General features: G+C 38.2%; 1 protein-coding gene across 1 annotated transcript; it reads left to right on the top strand.

Annotated features, from left to right (window-relative positions):
• The first annotated feature begins 848 nt into the window (after positions 1-848).
• armh3 (armadillo like helical domain containing 3) lies at positions 849-19,823 on the top strand. Its single transcript, XM_026303870.1, has 26 exons — positions 849-936; positions 2,089-2,199; positions 2,290-2,346; positions 2,896-3,042; positions 3,775-3,882; positions 3,974-4,066; positions 4,163-4,237; positions 4,357-4,443; positions 5,109-5,165; positions 5,292-5,335; positions 5,864-5,924; positions 6,057-6,103; positions 6,567-6,642; positions 7,458-7,551; positions 9,008-9,109; positions 9,297-9,355; positions 9,443-9,508; positions 9,990-10,059; positions 10,688-10,748; positions 10,830-10,918; positions 11,607-11,689; positions 12,070-12,196; positions 12,614-12,689; positions 14,275-14,353; positions 17,665-17,781; positions 18,871-19,823. Exons 2-26 carry the CDS (start codon positions 2,098-2,100, stop codon positions 18,961-18,963), a joined length of 2,070 nt encoding a protein of 689 aa, XP_026159655.1. The 5' UTR covers positions 849-936; positions 2,089-2,097; the 3' UTR covers positions 18,964-19,823.
• Positions 19,824-20,562: the final 739 nt, after the last annotated feature.

The following is a 20,562-nucleotide window of genomic DNA, read 5'->3' as shown; positions in this document are numbered from 1 at the left end:
TACGCTTTGCTCTCTAAGGCCTGCTGCAGACAAGCATCCTCAGGCTACTCCAGACAGCAGCCAAACAATCTCCTTTCACTGATGACACAAATTCAATCACTTCAGGCCTGCATTGCCATTCAGACACAGACATGACATGGATGGACTGTAAACATGCATGCTAATGCAAAGACCATAGGAGGAGATATGGTGGAATACAGACGGAGGACCACCTTAGCATTCAAGCCATGATCCCAGTAGACAACTTTTCAAAAACATGTGGTCTTTTAGTCTTTACACTTGAAGTCTCTTCATTGAGTGAATATGTTGAAGGCAATATGCTGAGAAAAGCAGGCAATACAGAGAGGACTACATCCTTCATGGCCTACGCCACCCTTCACTGAGGAGACACACATGTACACATGTTGTGGCCACATGTGACTGTGTCTCTCTGCTGTACATTCAATTGCAGATTTCTAACTTCATCATAGTAACATTTAAAAACATGGATTTTTAAAAAATGTTTTTTGTGAATGAATTGATACGTAACGTCACATAATCTTCTATGACAGTCCATATTTCCTGGACAGTTTTTGTGCCTTATATTTCTCTTTCTATTGGGAACACATACAAATTAATGACTGTTTCTGACGACAGGCCAGTTTACAATCAGCAGCCAGTCACTGTTCTGTCTTTTCCTTTCATTTAGGCCTAAAATGTTTTTGTTGTTTTAGTATTAAGCTAAATTAAATATTATTGTGAGGATTACATTAATAATCGTATCATATTTTAATAGTACTACTACTCTTACTCTTACGAATAGTGAACAACTTGCTTGTATCTGTGGGGTGCTAAGACCCTGAGGACCAGCAGGAGGCAGTATGCTAACAGAGGCTAGCGTTGTCACAAGGATTCATGAACTACATTTAGGACACAGATTAAAACACTTGAATTGAGGTAAGCAAAAAACACACTCTCATCTAAATTGTCACCTACATAAATAAAACGACACAGCAACGTTGTCAATAACACATAGCCCAAATATTAGATGGAGAACGGTACATGTTAACATGCAGACAGGCATTAGTGTTAGCTTTAGCTCCGAGGACTGAATGTTTTAGCAGACTCAGGTTTTGACCGAGCTGCTAATACACAAAAAAAAACTCACCAAGCGTGGACTGGACAACAAAACCTGCTTGTTATCGGGACCAGGTCGCTGTCTGCTGTTAACTTGTCGACGCCTGTTTGGTGGCGATAGTTCAGGTAGCTAGGTTTAGCTAACCAGCTAGCTGTTGTTAGCTAACTAGTAACGTTAGCCCGCCCCTGTTGGTCATTATTATTATCATTATTACAATTATTATTATCATGTCAGTGATGAATAAGTTGGATAACTTAACCAAATACTTTGCTAACCAAACCTTCCAGCTGATCAGTTAGCTGTTAACATGGTGTAGCTGCTATTGACGCTAATACTGATAAACTGTGCTTTCCTGTCTAAACTAACTCTGTCTAAAGTAGTGAAATAATCATTAACACAGGTTGTTAGGCCCTTTATTGGTTGGTAGTTCTTTGTGACCTGGTCAAAGAAAGCAAGTTAATATTCATCTATGCTTCATGATAAGAGATATGGTCAATCCATGTCAGCTCCAAGAGGTTTGTATTAAAACGACCCCCTGCTCCTGGAGCAAGGAGAACAAATGGCAGTCAAAAAGGAACTTATCCTTGAAAAGCCTTGTATATATTTTATGTTTTATTTCTGAGCCACAGATCTGCTATTGAAAATGCATCAATGATCCACAGTATCTGACTTATTTTTATTTATGGTGATAAACATGGACCTGCCACTGTTTGAGTAGTGCCCAGCTGTTTGAGAAAGTTTTCTTTTTTAAATATATGTATATAATAATTTCCTTTTTGTTAATGTAAAGAAATTACATCTTGACTAGGAGTGATTGTGACTGAGGTGCACAGACAATTAGGGAAGTGTTTAGATGGACCTTTTCATTAGATTTAATGTTTAAAAAACTATAGCGCTGTCCTTAATCTTAATCCACAGACACACTTTATTTGTGTGCACACTTTTCACACTGATTTTGTCTTTTTTCTCAGACTGTAGTCATGTCTCAGGTGGAGAAGAAGGCAGGGCTGCTGAGGAGGACGTCATCCTCTAAAAAACCCTTGAAAGAGAAGGTGGTTTTGATGTATGATGAGATTTTTGCAGTGAGTATCACAGTGGATTGGTGCCAGTGGTTAATACTTAGAGAAATAAATTGTTTAAGTGTTAATGATTGTCTCTATACATTGATTTAGAAAGAAGATCCAGCCAAAAACAACCCTCGCTTCTGGGACGAGCTCTTTCTTATGAAGGTGCAGTAAAGGGAATAATAGAAGTAGAAGTGTGTTCAGTATAACAGGAAGTCTTTCATGGTACTGTGTGGGTGTGTAGACTTGCAGCTGTGGTAGCAGCAATACTTACTGAGTTTTTTTTTTTTTCATATGTAGATCCTTTTTTAAAACTGCTTTAGATGAGATAATATTATTATAATAAAAATTTGTTTATCCATTAATGGGATTCTCTGATCTATGTGCAGAATATTTACATATTTGTAGGTGCTGATGAGCGCGTATGTGGTGAAAAAGGGGAAGTACTGATTTGTTCAAATCAGACAGAATGTAATCAAATGCTGCACAGATTAGTCTACAGCACAGGTCTGTGAAAATGTTCAGGTGGTGAACTTTGCATAGGTGCTGCTGTTTTAACAGATGGGTCTTGAAATTGTCGAATGGCGATGTCCCTATAACTTTTGTCCTCTGATTGTCATCCACACTTATCTGTTCCCGCCTTATGTTCTCAAAGACCGTCTTTTTTTTTTCCTGGTCAGTTCTGTTACTGCTGTCCTTCCACCTCTGTTTCAGGTAAACCTAGAGTATTTGGAGTCCAAGCTGGAGAGTGTAGATGGGGAGGAGGTTCAGCGAATCCAGGACAACATCAACTCTCTGTTCCACCACTGTGTTCAGGCTCTGGGAGAAGAGCACCAGATCAAAGTGGTCAATGCCTTGCAGGTAACAACAGCTCAGGAGGATCACCAAGGTTGTCACCTGCAGGTTGCATTAGGGTTGTGCAAATAATCAAATTTTAATTTTGATTATGACACCAAACCATCACAAAAACAATATAATTGAGAAAATATAATTATTTAGCCACATTCTGTTTTGGTTATTTTTTTGTCTTGTCTTCTGAATAAGACACACACTTTCACCCCTCCTGAAGTCTAAGCTCACTCAGCCTATACTGTCAACAAAGCAAGTTGTGTGTGTGATGTGGTGGTATTTAAAAATCAGCACAAGTGAAGATGGAGTGGAAGGAGAAGAGCAGCATCAGCAGTTTGGTCAGCAAAAAAGAACCATTTCCATTTTCAGGGAACCGTTTGGGTTCAAGGAATCTGATGTGGATCAAAAATATTATGTGGAAGATTTGGTACAGGGTGTCTGCACCACTGGGTAGCAATGAGTCTTTTCAACCACCTGAAGGTGTTTTTTTAAGTTCAGTAAATACAACATCTTTCCAAAGTCAATTAATAATTGTGTTAAATAATCATGATTTCCATATTGACCAAAATTGGGATTATAATTGTTTTCCATAATCAAACATCCCTAGTTTGTTGGAACTGTTACCATCCCATCAGAAGCATCTAAAGTGTCTTAATAAGACTGTACTTACAATCAAATTATGTTCACTGTTCTGAGTGTGACTGAAACTTGTTTTAGTTGTGTTTCTTGTGTTTCTCTTCACAGACTCTCTGTGCACTTTTCAGAGGAGTCCATCAGAAAAACAAATCAGCGTCTGGCTTCGATATCATCAACATGCTTATGGGATTTGATAAGGCTGAGCAAAGGATGAAGGTACATGAAGAACGTGGTGAAAGGAATGTAAAATAAAGGCATGTTGATTTGTGTTCATTCACATATTTTCCTGTACTTATGTCCTCTGTAGGATCTGATGGAGAGACTCGACAGCCTTCTTTGTGGAGATGGATCAGAAAGTCTTAAGAGCCTGTGTCTTAAACTGCTGCTGTGTCTGGTTACGGTGAGATGGAACAAAAACAGTAACAGCAGCTATAATGTGTCTGGCTTTAAATGTTTGTTGTACATGTTCAAATATTTAAACAAAATGTGTTTACAGGTAACAGACAATATTAGCCAGAACACCATACTGGAATATGTCATGATCAACAGCATATTTGAAGCCATACTACAAGTAAGTGATTGAACAAAGACTATTTCACCTGTTATTCTGTGATTTTTGTTTTATTATTTTTTTTAATTTTTTTTTAATTTAACAATATTTCCTCTAAATCTGGTCATTTCCTTCCTCAGATTCTGTCAGATGTGTCCAGTAGAGGGCAGCACGGTTATGATGCTGTGGTCCTCTTGGCCCTTCTGGTCAACTACAGGAAATATGAGGTGTGTACATATACTGTCATTGAACTGCACATGTTTTGTTGCACCATGCTCATGGGAAACACAAGGGAATAATAAGAGATTAAGAAATGAATCTGGTGTTTTGATAAGAAAGTGAATGTTTTCTGAGGCCTAGATGAGTAAAATCAGTTTAGCTTGAGGAAAAAAAAAAAGTTTACTCCAGATGTGTGTAAAAACTATGACTTGGTCTGTGTCAGCTATCAGAGGTTCATGTGCACCTTACTTTGATGTCAGAGAAGTAAATATGCTGTGTGAAACTGCTTCCAGTTGGCTTCCCTTTCCAGCTATTTTCTGATAGGATAAGATTGGCAGTGTAAGTGAGGAAAAAAGGAGGTGTTTTTGGATATACCTTTATACTGTATGTAGGAAAAGTGGGAAACAACACAAGGCTTTCTGCATTTTTATTTCAGTAAAACATATAGAAAACTGAAAAAGTATACGACTGTACTATGTACTTCCTCCATGAAAACCACTACTAAAATGCAACTAAAACATACACTGCGATTTTAGTTGAATTAGTGAGCCCTCAGGGTAAGATGAGTTTATTGAGGTAGGGGACAAAATTAAGAAAAAGTCCCAGTATTCATTTTAATACCTGTCATAAATTTAACAGTTCCCAATCTCACACCTAATCTTCTGTGTGTTAGTCTGTGAATCCATACATTGTGAAGCTCTCCATTGTCGATGATGAGCCAACCCTGGATGTAAGTACGGTGTTGCTTACTTTACCTTCTTACCTGCAATATAATAAAGTCTGATGTAGGCTCTGACCTCCATATCAAGCAGATTATCAAAGATTTGATTGAAGCCTTGGGTGTTTTCTTTCCCAGGGAATGGGCATGGTTGTCCACCAAGCACTAACAGAATATAACAGGTGAGATCCAAAAGTGTCTATGTGTCAAAAAAAATGTTTTTAATGATCTACTGCATGGTGTGCTGGGGCGACTGGCATCATCAATTTAGTTTGATGTTTCCCACAAATGTTCTATTTCTATTTGCTGAAAAAAAAACAGCCCTTTATGCTGTTAGTTATTTATATCTGACAGTTTTTTGTTGACAATCTGTAATGTTCTTTGGATGAGGGAAGGTATGAAAATTACAATGCTGTTTGTGAAGGAGGTCTTGTCTGTCTGCATGCATAGACAGAGCCATCAAAGTGATGGATGACAGCTCCACACAGTTCATTGTTTTTGTGTATAAACTGAATGCCCTGTAGATCATAAATTGCATGGAATAGATGGAGATGTTAGGCTACAAGTGCTGTGTTTATGTGAAAACATATATCTCTGCCTGTGCTCTTTGTGCAGACCTTTCTGTCTTCAATTTATCATTCTACACTGTTTTAGTACTTTCTACTTTCGGTCCATCGTGTCTTTTTTCTTGTTTTTCTTTGCTGTTTTAGGCAGTACAAAGACAAAGAGGAGGAGAACCAGGGTGGTTTCTTCTCAACCCTCACTAGTATGGTACGATCTCATTCTCACTTTATAGTTTTACAGTAGAAATGTTTTAAATGGATTGCAGCTTCCTCCATTTAGATTTATCTGGTATTCAAAGAGTCACTTCTATTTTTTCTTGGTCCTTCTTCTGTTCCACAGGTTGGCAGCATGTTTATAGCAGATGCTGACGAGAAACTCTCTGTACAGTAAGTGCAAAATTAAGTTCTTCATTCAACCTTAATTGCATGGATTTTTTATTTCAGTAGGAAATCAAGGTTTAAATGAACATCTATTGCAGTAATAGTAACAGTAAGCAAACTGTAACCAAATAGTATGTGATTACTCAGTGGACTGTATTGCTGCTTTACATTGTTAATTTTAAGTCATTTATCAGCAGTAAAATGTAATGTAAAGAAATTTCACATGATGTATTAGTAAGTACACACACTGTGCAGTAGGTAATGACACAGAAAATTAAAAAAGTGACCTGCTGACGCAGGGGGCGATAAATAAATTCATACACACTAGAGTGCATTTTGACGTGTTCCTTGTGCTTTACTATATCAATGCCTAAGGATTTTCCTGCTCAGTCTAATGTTTTGTGAAGATTTTCAGTTTTTACTTCATAAATGAATGAGCTCTCTCAGACTACTTCTCTTTCACCTCAAGGACAAATGAAGCGATTCTCCTGGCACTCTATGAGGCTGTGCACCTGAACCGCAACTTTATCACTGTGTTAGCGCAAGTAAGACATTTTACTTATATAGCTGAGGCTAATTTTCCCCTTACTATTCCTATACAACACTGGGCAGGAGCATCCAGGTGTTTATCTAATGAACATTTGTTTTTTGAACTGAGATTCATGGGTTTTTCAAAATAAGAGATTTGTTAACAGTATGTGCAGTCTGAAAACCACAATAGGACAAGTCACAATTTGCAAAAGAACACTGCCAGATATATGTATGTAAAGGACAAGATATAGTAATAGAATGAGGGAGGGGACAGACTTTACCTTCACATTCAGAACAGCTGCTTGGAGAGCATACTGCTAAATCCATCGGCAGCAAACATGACTTTTCATTGGTACTGTATTAATGTTTCTTCAAAAGTGCACTGGATTCAAAACTCACCTCCCCACTATCATTCAGTCCAGGCTTCTGCATAATTGATACCTGTGGGGGCTTTCAGACTCATTGTGTGAGCCATCCTGACTCACTCAACACAAAAAGGATGGGCCACCTGCTGTTAGGGTTGTGATCACATCACTGTGCATCAGAACCAACTACAGTTCTGAGGCTACTAAACCACGGTGCTGCTTATTTACAAGAGCACCGTTGGATACACGGCTTAAAATAAACAAGCAGCAGTGATTAATGCTCCATTTTGTTTTGCACTTCTAAAAGTATTATCTCCTCTTCTGCTGTCAACTAAAAGGCATCTCATTTTTTTCCTCCTTGCCAGCATTCATTGTTGCATTTTTCAGTACATTTAAGAAAACATGGAGCAGTTATTCACTTTTAATGATTATTATTATTATTTTTTTAAATCTTTGCTCAACAGAGCCATCCTGAAATTGACATCGCTGCCACACCAATCACTCCTACTCCTACAACACCTACAACTCCACTTGGCACAACACCTCCCTCCCTAGACAGTAAGTGATGCATGTTAATGCGTGTTTTTATTCAGATGAACCTTCAGTCTCACAGTGTATATATAGTGCCTATGACACTAGGTTTCTAAAGGGATCTGCCTTCATGTCAGTGTTTGGAACCATGTTTTTTGAACCTGGGAAGAATTGAAAACAGCAGCTAGTGAGTGGAAAGAATTAGTGTTTAGGGCTTAGTGAGAATAACATGTTAAGTTATAAGTTGTTATGGTTAAAGACTTGAAATTGATTATGAAGTTAGCTTTAGCTCCTTTTAGCTGGATGTATTTAGAGTCAGTAATGTCAAAGGCTTTACCTACAATCACAGAAACACTGACCTTAATATTCAGCTCTTCAACATGAATGGCACCACAGCTTAGCAGCGAACACAGTGTTAACCTTGTCATTTCTGTGTATACCAATTGTTACCTTCAACAAAATTGTGTGCAAATACAAAAACGTGACATTTGTTCTACAGCATTTTCAAACATTCACTAGGTTTTTAGGATTAGGTATCAGAAGAGTGTTGCTGTAAATTGCAGCTCTAATGTGGGTTTATTACAGCACATTAATCACTTTATAACACTAACCCAAGAACTTATAAGTCGTATTTTGAAACTGAGTACGTGTCACTTGAGGTTTTGTGTACGAAATACATTCAGAAGGAAGTGCATTTAATATGCACATGTTTTGCAGTGGTTAAAAGGTACATGTTTCTATCTCTGGCTAGCTCTCCCCGCATGGCTTCAACCCTAAGAGCCATTTCTTTTTTTAAAATATTAACATCCAGCTTCAGAGACAGATGAAAGTTTCACGTGCTGTGTGCATTATGCCATGTCTTGGGAGCATCAGCACTTAAAAGGCCCTCTGCTCAGGCCAGAAATGGTTTTCACGCACGTCCCTAAAAACATATATCAGGAATGTACATTTTCCTTCCACAGTATAGCCCCATGTGATTGTACATTTCTTGACAGTGTGAAATTTTCTTTTCTGTTGGACATTCACTGATCTGAGGATGAAAGAAATAAATGACCGTTTATAGGGAGAAAGGAGATAGAAATGACAGACTCATCATTTATCCATGAAAGAAGCTGTATGTTTCAGCAAGCAGGGATTTTTAAATGGACGAAAATGCTTGTCTAGACAGCACAGAAAGCTACAGTAGGTACAGTAACGGGGCAAAGACATTATTTTTTTTGTAATGCTGTTATCTGCTTGAATGAGCACTCTCTGTCCAAATGAGGACAACAGCTCCTCTTACACTTTTAGACGCTAGACTTTAAGTTTAGACTCAGGTTTCCAGTACGTCATTATTTATGGAATTACTGATGTGACTGGCTGCAGTTTTTTAGACTTAAAGTTTGGTTTGTCATAGTTATTTAATAATAATTAAATATTGCCATGAGTTGTAAGTGTAGTGATTATGCTTCATTGAAGTTTGATTTGTGCCTCTGCTGTGTAGTGATGAGCAACCCAGAACTGCCTCTGGATCCTAATCTGCAGACAAGCAATCTTCTCATCACCTTTCTCAAATATGCCTCCATTGTAATGCAGGATACTAAAGGTAAACCTTCACATCTTTCCTGTAATTCTTCATTCTGTTACATTGCAATCTCTATGTCCTGAAGTTCTCCACAGTAGTAGACTAGTTGACACCAGTGGCAAATGAATACTGTTCTCCTCTGTCCTTCAGTTATCCTTTACATTTGCTCTTTCTGACGGTTAACAGTTTCCTGTTTGTGTGCTTACAGATGAGCATCGACTCAACAGCGCCAGACTGTGCCTAATCATCCTCACCTGCATAGCTGAGGTAGGAGCAGCTACAAAGCCAGATATTCTTCAGCAATCTGACAGTCTTTAACATCAACTTTGTCCTTAATCCTTTTCTCTGCGACAGGACCAGTATGCTGATGCCTTTCTTCATGATGACAATATGAACTTCCGAGTAAATCTCCACCGAATGGTGAGCGAATTATGAGTTAAAGGGAGCAAGGAAATTAATGTGTGTGTATAGGTGTGTATAGGAACAGCATCACAGCTGTCTGATTTCATACTCGTGTACATATGTAAATGTCCTTAGGATAATGTGCAGTTTCTGCTTGATTTCTACTGCTTTCAGCCACAACTCTTGGTTTTCATTAGTAGTTATCGGCTGTTACAGCTACATTTTGTCCTTGGGCAAACACTTTTATCCAAAGTGACTTACAGGTGAGGTACAAAGCAAGCGTAGCTAGGTCAGGCAGAAGGTATTAAACACCAAGTGCCATAAGAACAATACTGTTTATTTGCTATGAAGATGGTTCACGTTCATGTGATAGCAGCTTAACTGTCTCCATGAGAGCTAAGGAAAAGTCACTGACCTTGTGCTGTGAATTTCTTGTCAATACTATTCACAAGGTCAATAATGAACCCTTAAGCTCAAATCCTCCTCTTATCTTTTTCAGCCAATGAGGCACAGAAAAAAAGCGGTGGACAAGAACATCCCTTCGCGGCCGCTGGTGTGTGCTGTTCTAGGTATAAGGAACAACCGGCAGCAACATTTTTGAAGGCTAACTAGTTATCAATAAAATCTGATCTACCTTCTGAATCTATGTTGTTTCCATTCAGCAGCTACAAACCAGATGCTGACACAACTGGAACATTTGCGATTCGATAGTCCCAGCTATGAGAGATGTTGTTTTGACTTTCTGCTGTGTGTGCATTTTAATTTTGAAATCTAGTTAAACATCTATGTACATCTGTGTTCTTTTTGCCTGCTTAGTGATATTTAATTCCAGACTGGGCAGGCAGCCCTGTGTTTTACCTCTTGCTAATTCTGATAAACTCTGCCATTGGTAAATATTACCATTTATTTACTGGAAATGTCACTACGTGGTGGTATTGTATGTTTTTTCTTGCATGTTTGATGGCAGTGTTTTGTAATAGATGGAGTTTTACTTAAAGCTTTACACTTTAACATTTGCTACAGAAAAAAATTGAGTTCTTTATTCATTGACATTTCATACATAATTGTAGCTTATATATATATGTGTGTGTGTGTGTGTGTGTTAGGTTAAATGTTACTGTTAATGTGTTTTGCAATTAAATGCAATTAACAAATGTTTTTCTTCTTTCACTGTCTTTTTCTTACCCCTTTGTCTAGATCTGATGGTGGAGTTTATTGTCACTCATATGATGAAGGACTTCCCCATGGATTTATACTTGTGAGAACACATGCATGCACACTACTATATTCTCATCCCTTGTCTAGCTCTGTCATCACTGTTTTGTGTGTTTCTGTGCAGGCGCTGTGTGCAGATCATCCACAAACTCCTGTGCTACCAGAAGAAGTGCAGAATCAGATTACACTACACCTGGAGAGAGCTCTGGTCAGGTAGAGATGCCTCACTTTCTCTCTCATTGCATTTCTGTCAAGGATTAGCTGTCATCTTTTGCAAATTGTTACTGCTTTTGCAAAACAAAATCAATTTCCTTGTGAAGTCATTGGGCCTGTAGTTCTGGCAATGTATTGCATCATTGAGACTGGATAACTAGTCTCTGAAGAAAGTACGATCAATCCTGGTGCCCTTGTTTTCAGCCTGGTCAACACACAACAGAATAACATCTCAGCTTGTAATGGCCCCATCGTACTGTCTCTCATTAGAATACTGATTCCTCTAATCAGACCCATAATCAGCTCAATTCCCTGAATAACACCGAGCTTCTCCTCCTGGTGGTGATAATAGCATACCATGAAATAAAACTGTAGAGAAAAAAATGAGCCAAATTAAAGAATTAGATGCATTTATCTTCTTTTAGCACATTCTTGTGCCAGCTTGTGTTGGAACATGCGAAAACCCTTTTCTTGTGTCTGTTTGGGCACATTTTGGTTGTTCTTATTTTTTTTTCTTCAGTAAATACTGGCGAAAGGACTTGATTTGGTGTTGAAAGGTTTCCCCTCCTCCTGTGTTTCCATTATCTGCCTTAATAAAGATGCACAGTGTTACCATATCCCTCAGCTGCTAGACACCAGCAGCACTCAAGATTATTTCATTTATGTGAACATGTCTCCCTCTGCACAGCTCTCATCAACCTGCTGAAGTTCCTGCTATCAAATGAGACCACACTGCTGGCCAAGCATAACATCTTTCATCTGGCCTTACTGGTGATTTACACACACGCACACACACAGATGTGTTTTAGTGTAGTTGTGATTCCTTAGTCCCCTTACCTGAACCCTTAAACCGGGTCTTAACCCTTAAAAAGTGTCATTGAAGTTGTTCTTGCAATGATGGCATTGAAAGAAATGTTACACATAAAACACATAATCCTGATCTTAGCCTATTATTCAGTGATTTACTTCATGAGCACCATATCTGTTCGCAACAAGGACTTGTAGCCCGAATATCTGAAAACACGGGGGATGTAAAAATGTGGTTTCACTTTGAAGTCCTATTGTAAATTCATGTTTCACTTGTTCGGTCTTTCCTGTTAGCGAGTAAATGTAGTGGTATATTTAGACTGAATGTGTGTATGCTTATCCAGGTAGTAAACCTGTTCAACATGTTCATAACATATGGCGACACGTTCCTGCCCACCTCCAACAGCTACGATGAGCTGTACTATGAAATCGTACGAATGCACCAGGTCTTCGACAACCTCTACTGTATGGGTATGTTAGCAGATACTACAGTGACCTGACAATAGCTCAAATAAAAGCCCGTTTCTATTATTAGCTAATAAACGCCTCGGAAAGAAACTTTCTAATGGTGGACTAACTTTGAGGATTTACTAATTTCATTTTATATCACTTTAAATTTAATATGTCTAATATATCTAAATTAATATCAGTTGTTTTGGTTTGTAGGACAAAACAAGACATCTGCTTGGGTCCTGGGAAACTTGGCAAATGGCAATTTAATTTGTTGCCCTAGCTAGACCAAATAATAATTGGCTAAAAGAGAAAATAATAATCAAATTAACTGACTGAGTGAAAATAGCTACAGCTCTAAATCTGAGGGATGTGAACAGACATGTACAAGTGTAGCTGTACCTGCATCTGATTCTGTTTGTTTTGGTCTCTCTCCAGTTTTGAGAGTGTCAACAAACACGGGCCAGTGGAAGGAGGCAGCCAGTAAAGTCACGCACGCCCTCGTCAATGTTCGGTAAAAACATACACACACTCTTAATACACAGATAGTTTTAGCAAAGAATAAGAAAAGGTCTTTCTGGATTGAAGGGCACTGCAAACTAGAATGTGATGGGGTAAGGTCAATGTAAAGTGAATGAAGTGCTCTGAACTGTAATTTGGCTTTTCTGTCCCCAGCGTTTTTCTCAACCCCTCGGCCCTTCTTTTTGATACCTTTTAAGCCTTTATCTCCATCGCCCAAACCCTGCTCCACACACACTGTACTTGGTCTCTCCTTGACCATTTCTCCCTGTAATCTGTAATTTCTCCTCTAACCTCTCTGAAGAGATGATCCCCTGAGGTCACCCTGACTTGTAGCTCCCTGAGGGCACGCGTCTGAGTGGGATTCTCGTAATTTGGGCTCCTGATGGAGCAGACGCTGCAATTTACATAGGCAGTCCCAGGAGGAAGGCAAATTAAATGTATAGAGGCAGGGAGGTTCAAAGTACCTAGACTGCATTGAAATTAACTCAAATGAAAGAGCCATTCCGGTTCATCCCTCTATTCCCTGAGTTTCCCATATGAAAACAAGAAGAGCATTACCTCTGTGGAAGATTATCTGCATTTTTGTACCTGTAATTTATGTGATATATGACACTGTCCAAGCCAACTGTGTTTATGGTTTCAACTTACATTTGAGCACTATATATTAAAAATTAATGCTAATATTTGAAAAGGTTTCCCTCTGAAATTCCCTGGTGACCTCACACAGTATTGGGGGGGCAGAACAGAATATGAATAAATGGAAATGAGTTGTGGTGTTAAAGAGGCCGTCTGTAACTGTTGTTTGGAGCTCTGCTTGTCAAATATCTTTCACCACTTTAATTATTATTAGTTTGTACCTAAATAAGAATCACTGTCACAAAGTTGCACTCACTAAAATGAATTAAAGGCTCACTGCAATTGTTCTACAAATATTGTGAAAAGTATATTATATACTTGTATAAGTAACGTAAACATAACCCTGTCAACATACTATGATACTTATGCTTGATCTGTGACTGTTTTTCAGGCTTTGAGCCAATTCCCTGAGCTCCACACCAATCCCTCTATTAGCTGTTCCCACTTGCCTCGGTGCCATTTGAGGGAAATCCTAATGCTACAGGAGAACAAACTATTTTAGACTATGACTATGTTTTAGACTAAACATAGCTTATTTTGTGAGCATGACACTGTATGAAAAGTAGACATAATTACAGGATAATGAAAAGAGTTGCCCTGTTAAGGTTAATACTCACAAACATTTCTTCAGTTCATTGCCCCCCTCCAACACTGACTGGGCAGGCTCAAATATCACCAAACCTCAGTTTCTCGGAAAAAACACTAAAACCCCTAAATGGATAATTTAATGTGATCCATTTTGAAGACCATTTTGCCACGCCGTGGTTCTGAGTAGGTCAGACGTATCCTACAGCAACAGTTCGATGCAATAGGTTTTTAAAGACAGTCACATATAATACCGCATCAGTGTGCACATACTATACGACTGTTGATGCAGAGTACATTCTACCCATAGCCATATGTTCTGGTGTCATTTCAAAAGTGTGTGTTTTTATCTTAAGGGCCATCATCAACCATTTTAATCCAAAGATTGAGTCGTACGCTGCTACAAACCACATCTCCCAGCTGTCAGAAGAACAGGTAAAACACAGCACACCATACCTCCCTCTACAGTTTGCTTCTAAATAAAAATGAACCTCTGCAACACCTTCAGACTGTTTTGGCTGAACTCCAGTGTAAACATCACTCTCAAAAGTATATCATGAATTTTTTTGTACACAGTGGGAAATATTTTAAAGTAGAAAGGGTTCATTATTTATCAAAACTGTCGTAGAGATGACTGACACCAACACTGGTTTTAGTGATGTGGCACCTAGAAGAGCAGTTCTTATCACAAACACACCAAGGAGCTTAAAGGCTTTATGTGTAATATTTAGAGGGTTCTATTAGCAGAAATGTAATATAGTATTCATAAATATGTTATCATTAGTGTGTAATCACTGTAAAATACCAACTGTTGCATTTTCTTAATCATAGAATGAGCCTTTTAAATTTACATAGGGAGCAGGTCTCCTTTCACAGAGGCAGCCATGTTTCAATAGTGGGCCAGAGTGGACAAACCAAACACTGGCTCTAGACAGGGAATCACATTTTGTTTTAAAGGTGACGGCCACTGTACCCTACCTCTCACTTAGAAATGGTGGGTGGGGTGTGCTCAGATGGTTGCAGTCTACAATGTCACCACTAGTAGCCGCTAAGTCTTTCACATTTACCTCATGGCATCTTTAAAGCTTGTAAATGGCTGATTCATTGCTTACATTAGAAGTGGGTGGGAGGACACTGCAACAAATATGGACTCTAATCTTTTCATACTGTACATGACAAATAGTGACGAACACATTTTATTTGTTGTCACTTTTGAAGTTTACTTAAACAAATCTGAGTAAAGATTTTTGTATATGTATTTAAATACACAGTTAATGCCGCAGTGTCTGTCTTCAGCTAATCTTGTCCTGTTGTTTCGCACACAATGTGAATTAAGTCATTAAGCAACTAGAAAACTTTTGAATGCTCAGTTATTCTTTTATCTTTAGTGGATTGTGGACTGGATGGAGGTTGATATGAGCACTGCCAGCTGCATTTAAAACTTTACTATTTATGTCAAATTGCTGAGGATAGGAAGAGTCCAAGGTGATAAGAGAATGATGGATTTAGTCATTATGTTCCCCAATTACCTCTCCACTTTTATCTCCTAGATTTATTCACAGCAGTGGGGGAGGCAGACTTTAGCTTTGGTGTGAGTGAGCTGCCACTTATTTTTTTTTGTTTTGCTTTAACACTATTCTTAATTAGATAAAGGAAGTGTTTTTTGTTGATTGGTAGTTTCCAGTAGTTTTCTTTGAAAGTTATTTTATGTAATTGATGACCCGTTAGAAAGAAAGACATAACAAATAGTGTTTTCTTTGCTTATTGTATTGAATTTAAGTTTATTTGTTACATATTTGGCATACATTGACTGTCCTGTGTTGTATAGATAGCAGCAAAATACTGTAATTAACATAGTAATATTGATTTGGTCCATATCACCAACTCCTAAATGAGTGGACCACAGTGCAGCATGAACCGAAAATCAGTAGTCACTAGTTTAAATGTAGATATCCACAGATGGTGTGAGTCAGTGAAAGGCTGCAGAGCCTGTCCAAACCTTCTGGCACGACATTTGCATACTGACTCACCTCTCCACCAAGATTATACTAAACACTGCTGGACACTATGTAAAATATTAGAGGTGAAAAGGTGTTAGTGGTTACACTTTTAGTGCTTTACTAATTTCACTTTAGCTTATCGTGCACTGTAAAATATTTTGGCGATCATACAGTCAGTGACTTTAATCAGAACACATTTTTATTATGAATTGGTATTATGCATTAATTTCCTGTTATCATAATGCTTTCTGATTTTTTTTTTTTTTTTTTCTGTTGGATATTTATGAATATAGTGAATACTCTAACATGAATGTTTGTAAGTTGAGGTCTCTTACAGATGCAGTAACAGTACCTGTGTTGGCAATTGTTTTTATGTTTGTAAATGTCAAAGTACCACCAGTACATAAAATGTAGGTGAAATTTAGAAAAAAGTGCAATGCGGCAAGAACAGTTGGCAAGTTAATATTGCCTCTGGCTGAACAAAACAGCAAACCAACAAAAAAAAATACAATAAGAAAATTCATCCCCAAAATACACAACCAGCCTCTTATCAGTAGCTGTAGAGTCAGACCTGTGGAAGACGAGGCAAGAATAGATAGGATTGTCTTTTGTCATACAAGCCTTACATGCACACATTAACCACCTGCGCTACATCTGCCCAGTGCGCCTACATTCCCAACAGTGGCACCAGAAATACCAGTCTGTCTGTCCCTCACACACAAATTTGATTCAAAACACAGTTTAGCACATGAGGCTGCTTTTGTTTCTGCACTTCAGGAAAAACAATAAAACAACTGCATGCACACAATCATATCTGCTTACTGATGCAGAAAGCTGCTCAGCTGAGTTTTGTGTATGTGTGCGCGCACAACACTGAATCAGTCACTCATCACCCTGTCTTTCCTAAAGCAGCGTACAATGAAGGTCTTTTTTAAAATTTTCTGTTTACTTTTCCACAATTTTTCATTTTTGACTTCTAACAGGTTTGGCATACCTCACACTTTCTCCCCCTTTCCCTTTCCCTTTCCTCTTCTCTTTTTATATTTGCCGCTGGTGAGGAAAAGACTTGACAAAAACAAACAAACAAACATTAGCTGAGGTTACCATTCAAAGCTCTGTCTACCTTTCCACAAAGAGGCGACTGTGATTGAAAATCAGCAGCACTTTTTTCTACCACACAGCTGTAGATTTATTAGAAAAACATAAAAGGAAAAAGAATGTTCTTCTAAAACTAATAACTTTTAAAATGACGATTGTCGGTGCTTATGAAGATCATATGCGTGTTTGTGCACGTTGACATATTTGTTTATGTGAATTAAAGCTGGACTTGGTTAGAAGATGCGTGTGTTTATAGAGCTTCTCTGGCAAGAATGACAAGCTGCGGCTTATGTATGGAGCTGCGAGTGTTTCATGCTGTGTGGAATCCTGCATGGGCATAATAAAATAATGAAAACGCTGTGGTTAGGGGCTGTTTCACAGCTGAATAGGTGACTGGCAGAGGTGTGGAAATGTGGAGCATTTATACATAATTACCACTCAGCCCATCTTATTATCTCAGCTGGACTTTACTTCAGGCAAGTGTTGCCTGTGCACGTATGAATGTACAATGTGGCAAAACAACAAGAAACGGCAAATAAAACGCAGAGAAATCCTTCAGGTTGCAGATCATCTGTCTGTCACACCAACTGAACTAATAGTTCACGGTTGGGAACAATTTTGACTTTTCTTTGTCTCTCACCCTGTTAGGTGCTGGAGGTGGTACGATCCAACTATGACACACTGACCCTCAAACTGCAGGATGGTCTGGACCAGTTTGAGAGATACTCAGAGCAGCCCAAAGAGGCTGCTTTCTTCAAGGAACTGGTGAGATGAACTGCAGTGCCTTGTGGGTGCTGAGGGTTTTATTTGGTTCACGAAGATTCATGTTTTTCCCTAAACTGATCCAACCCACTGTACAGCTCCGCATAAGTCAAACTCACCTCACTTGAAGGACACTGTATTAAAATTCTAAGCACTTCACATTTTTAAAAGGAGCAAGCTTCTTTTTTTTTTTTGTTTTTTTGTTTTTTTCTCTGCACCTTAAATTGGATGAGTTTTCTACTGCGGCATGACACTGGTCTCTGCAACAAAATCCTCCAGCTACGTTGACAGATGATTGTCTAAAAATAAATATACTGTTAAACTACAGTATCTACATTGCAATGATATTTTTTTAAATTTATATTTTATTTACAATTTTGTCTCACTGATTTATGGTCCATAGGATTTTGACTTTTTTTTTAAAATAATGATGTTTTTAGTTTCAAGCATCATTACCTCAATTACGCACATGCTGTAATGCTGCTAGACCCTGTTTGATTGGTAAATGACGTCTTGCAGACTTGATCTTTGTTATTTTGAAACAGGCTTTCTAACAATGATATGAGGCTTTGAGTCTGATCTACAAAAACCCCAATGACTTCATCAGAAGCTCCTCCAGAGCCACGTTGACATCATACAGCTGTTAACTGTTCAGCTTAGGCTGAAAAATAGTAATCGGATATTTATGTGTAAAATGGTGGAGTGCCCCTTTAATTGAGTCATGGCTAAAAAGATAAGTGACAAATTTTCCCAAGTCTACTGTGTTGAAGAAAAAAAGAATATGTTTTAGGGTTTTTTTTTGTTTGTTGTTTTTGTTTGGAGGAACCAAAGAGAAATGTACCAAAAAACAAAAATAGGATTTTTGATGTTTCTGGTATATGTGCAGGCATTTAGAGTTGGTGGAGTGTAACAAATCAAGAGACTCACTGTCCAAGGGCTTTATATTCATTCACAGTTACACACAGATTTGTATTGACTGGCCTTTAATGTGGTCAGGTTGTAGACACTGAAATATGGTGTGTGTGTGTGTGTGTGTGTGTGTGTGTGTTTTATATAAATGTTTGACCTGGTAATAAATGTCTGTGTTTCCAGGTGCGCTCCATCAGTCTGAATGTGAGGAAGAATGTCTCTCTGAACACACTGAGTCAGGACGTCCTTCTCAAAGAGTTTTCCACCATCTCCTGAGACGCGCACACAGCCTTCAGATGGACATACACAGTACATTTTCTGTGTGTGGACATGCACACACTGACACACACAAACACCCACCAGTAAAATTCTTGATTGTTCCTTCAATCAGTCGTTCTGATTTCTCATCCTGTCTCCTGTGAACTGAACAATGGAACCCACAGAGACAGACACACTGACAGGCTGGATGCATCTTAAGGAAAGACCCGACTCTCCACACTTGCTTCCTTTGTGTGCGTGATGCTTTATAAGGAGGTTTTGCACTGGTTCCTTGCTTGCAATCTGCAGTATTGGCTGGACTGTTAACTTGACACATGAAAGTTTGGATTTAAGGTAACAAAGTATTTTTAACCCTTCAGCTTCACCATCACAGTACATGTTTCAGATTTATATCCCCCAGTAATTATTTCAGAAGATTTAGGCTTTGAGTGCAGCATGATGTCCTTCCTCAAGACATTGGTAATGGTGCCCCTAAACCCTTGCTCTTCGTTTAGAGCATTAACTAATTAATTTTTGATTCAATGCTTGTTGTGTGAAATGTTAGTTCTTTACATGTTTAAAATAAATTTGCAAGTATTTTGTATTTACATGTTTGCTGAGGGGTATAACATTTAAGTAATTAAGTGGAGGACACTGAAGTTATAAAAAAAAACTTTGTAATTGTTGTTGCAAGCCTTTGTTTTTTTTTAACAAAGCCATAATTAACATTCACTACTGTACGTTGCACAAGTCATTTTGAATCTGACGGCACTGAAGTGAGCTGTTAGTGTAGACGACCTTTTCCTTCAGTGGTTAAACATTACGAGTTATAAAAGTGATCATATATGATAGCTGGTGTGTTTCTGCCACATATGAAGTGTGTTTAGTGAAAAAAGCATCCATTACTATACATTCATCCTTTTGAACTCATCCTTGCTCTTTCTCATTTAAAACATTTGAAATGATTATTTTTTTGGGACTGGAAGCAAATCTGAATTATGCAATTTTGTGTAGGGTCTTTCTTTCATCTCTAACTCCTGTAGGGGTATTATTTGTTTTGTTTTTTGTTTGTTTTTGTTTTTTTTTTTTAAATAAAGGTTGGTTTCCTACTTCTCAACAAGTGTTTCCTCCTTTCATTAAGGCAAGTTTAACTCAAGGATTAGATATATGTGGTGTTTGTTTGTTGTGCTTCAGTCTCATTGTTCGTTCTCCTTTTAGTCTAGTTCCACTGTGTTTCTTTCAGATCACACATACAACATTCAGGATGAGTTTTAGACTTTCTTCTTTACAGAGCTCCTTCAGTTCAGTTACTCTGGGCCTCCATAGAGTCATCTTAGCGCGGTGGCCTCTTCTAGGGAGAGAAGCCACAGTAATAGTAATGCTGGATCATATGTCTTGTGGGAATTTTCTTTTTTTTGTGAGGGAAAAGCTACAGTTCACATCAGTGGATGCTGCATGTAAATGATGAGCTCACCTCGGAGTAGTTTTTATAACTAGGCGGTTTAGACTCTATGCATACATCTTTTATCGTTAGTCTGGGGGGTTACATACTTTTTCAAATCTATGCTGTTAATATTTGAATGGCTTTCACTATAGAAAAGAACAAAGTGATTAAAC

Source organism: Mastacembelus armatus, chromosome 1 (assembly GCF_900324485.2).
Source record: "Mastacembelus armatus chromosome 1, fMasArm1.2, whole genome shotgun sequence".
In the NCBI taxonomy this organism is placed as follows: Eukaryota; Metazoa; Chordata; class Actinopteri; order Synbranchiformes; family Mastacembelidae; genus Mastacembelus; species Mastacembelus armatus.
This window is presented reverse-complemented; position numbering and strand designations above follow the sequence as displayed.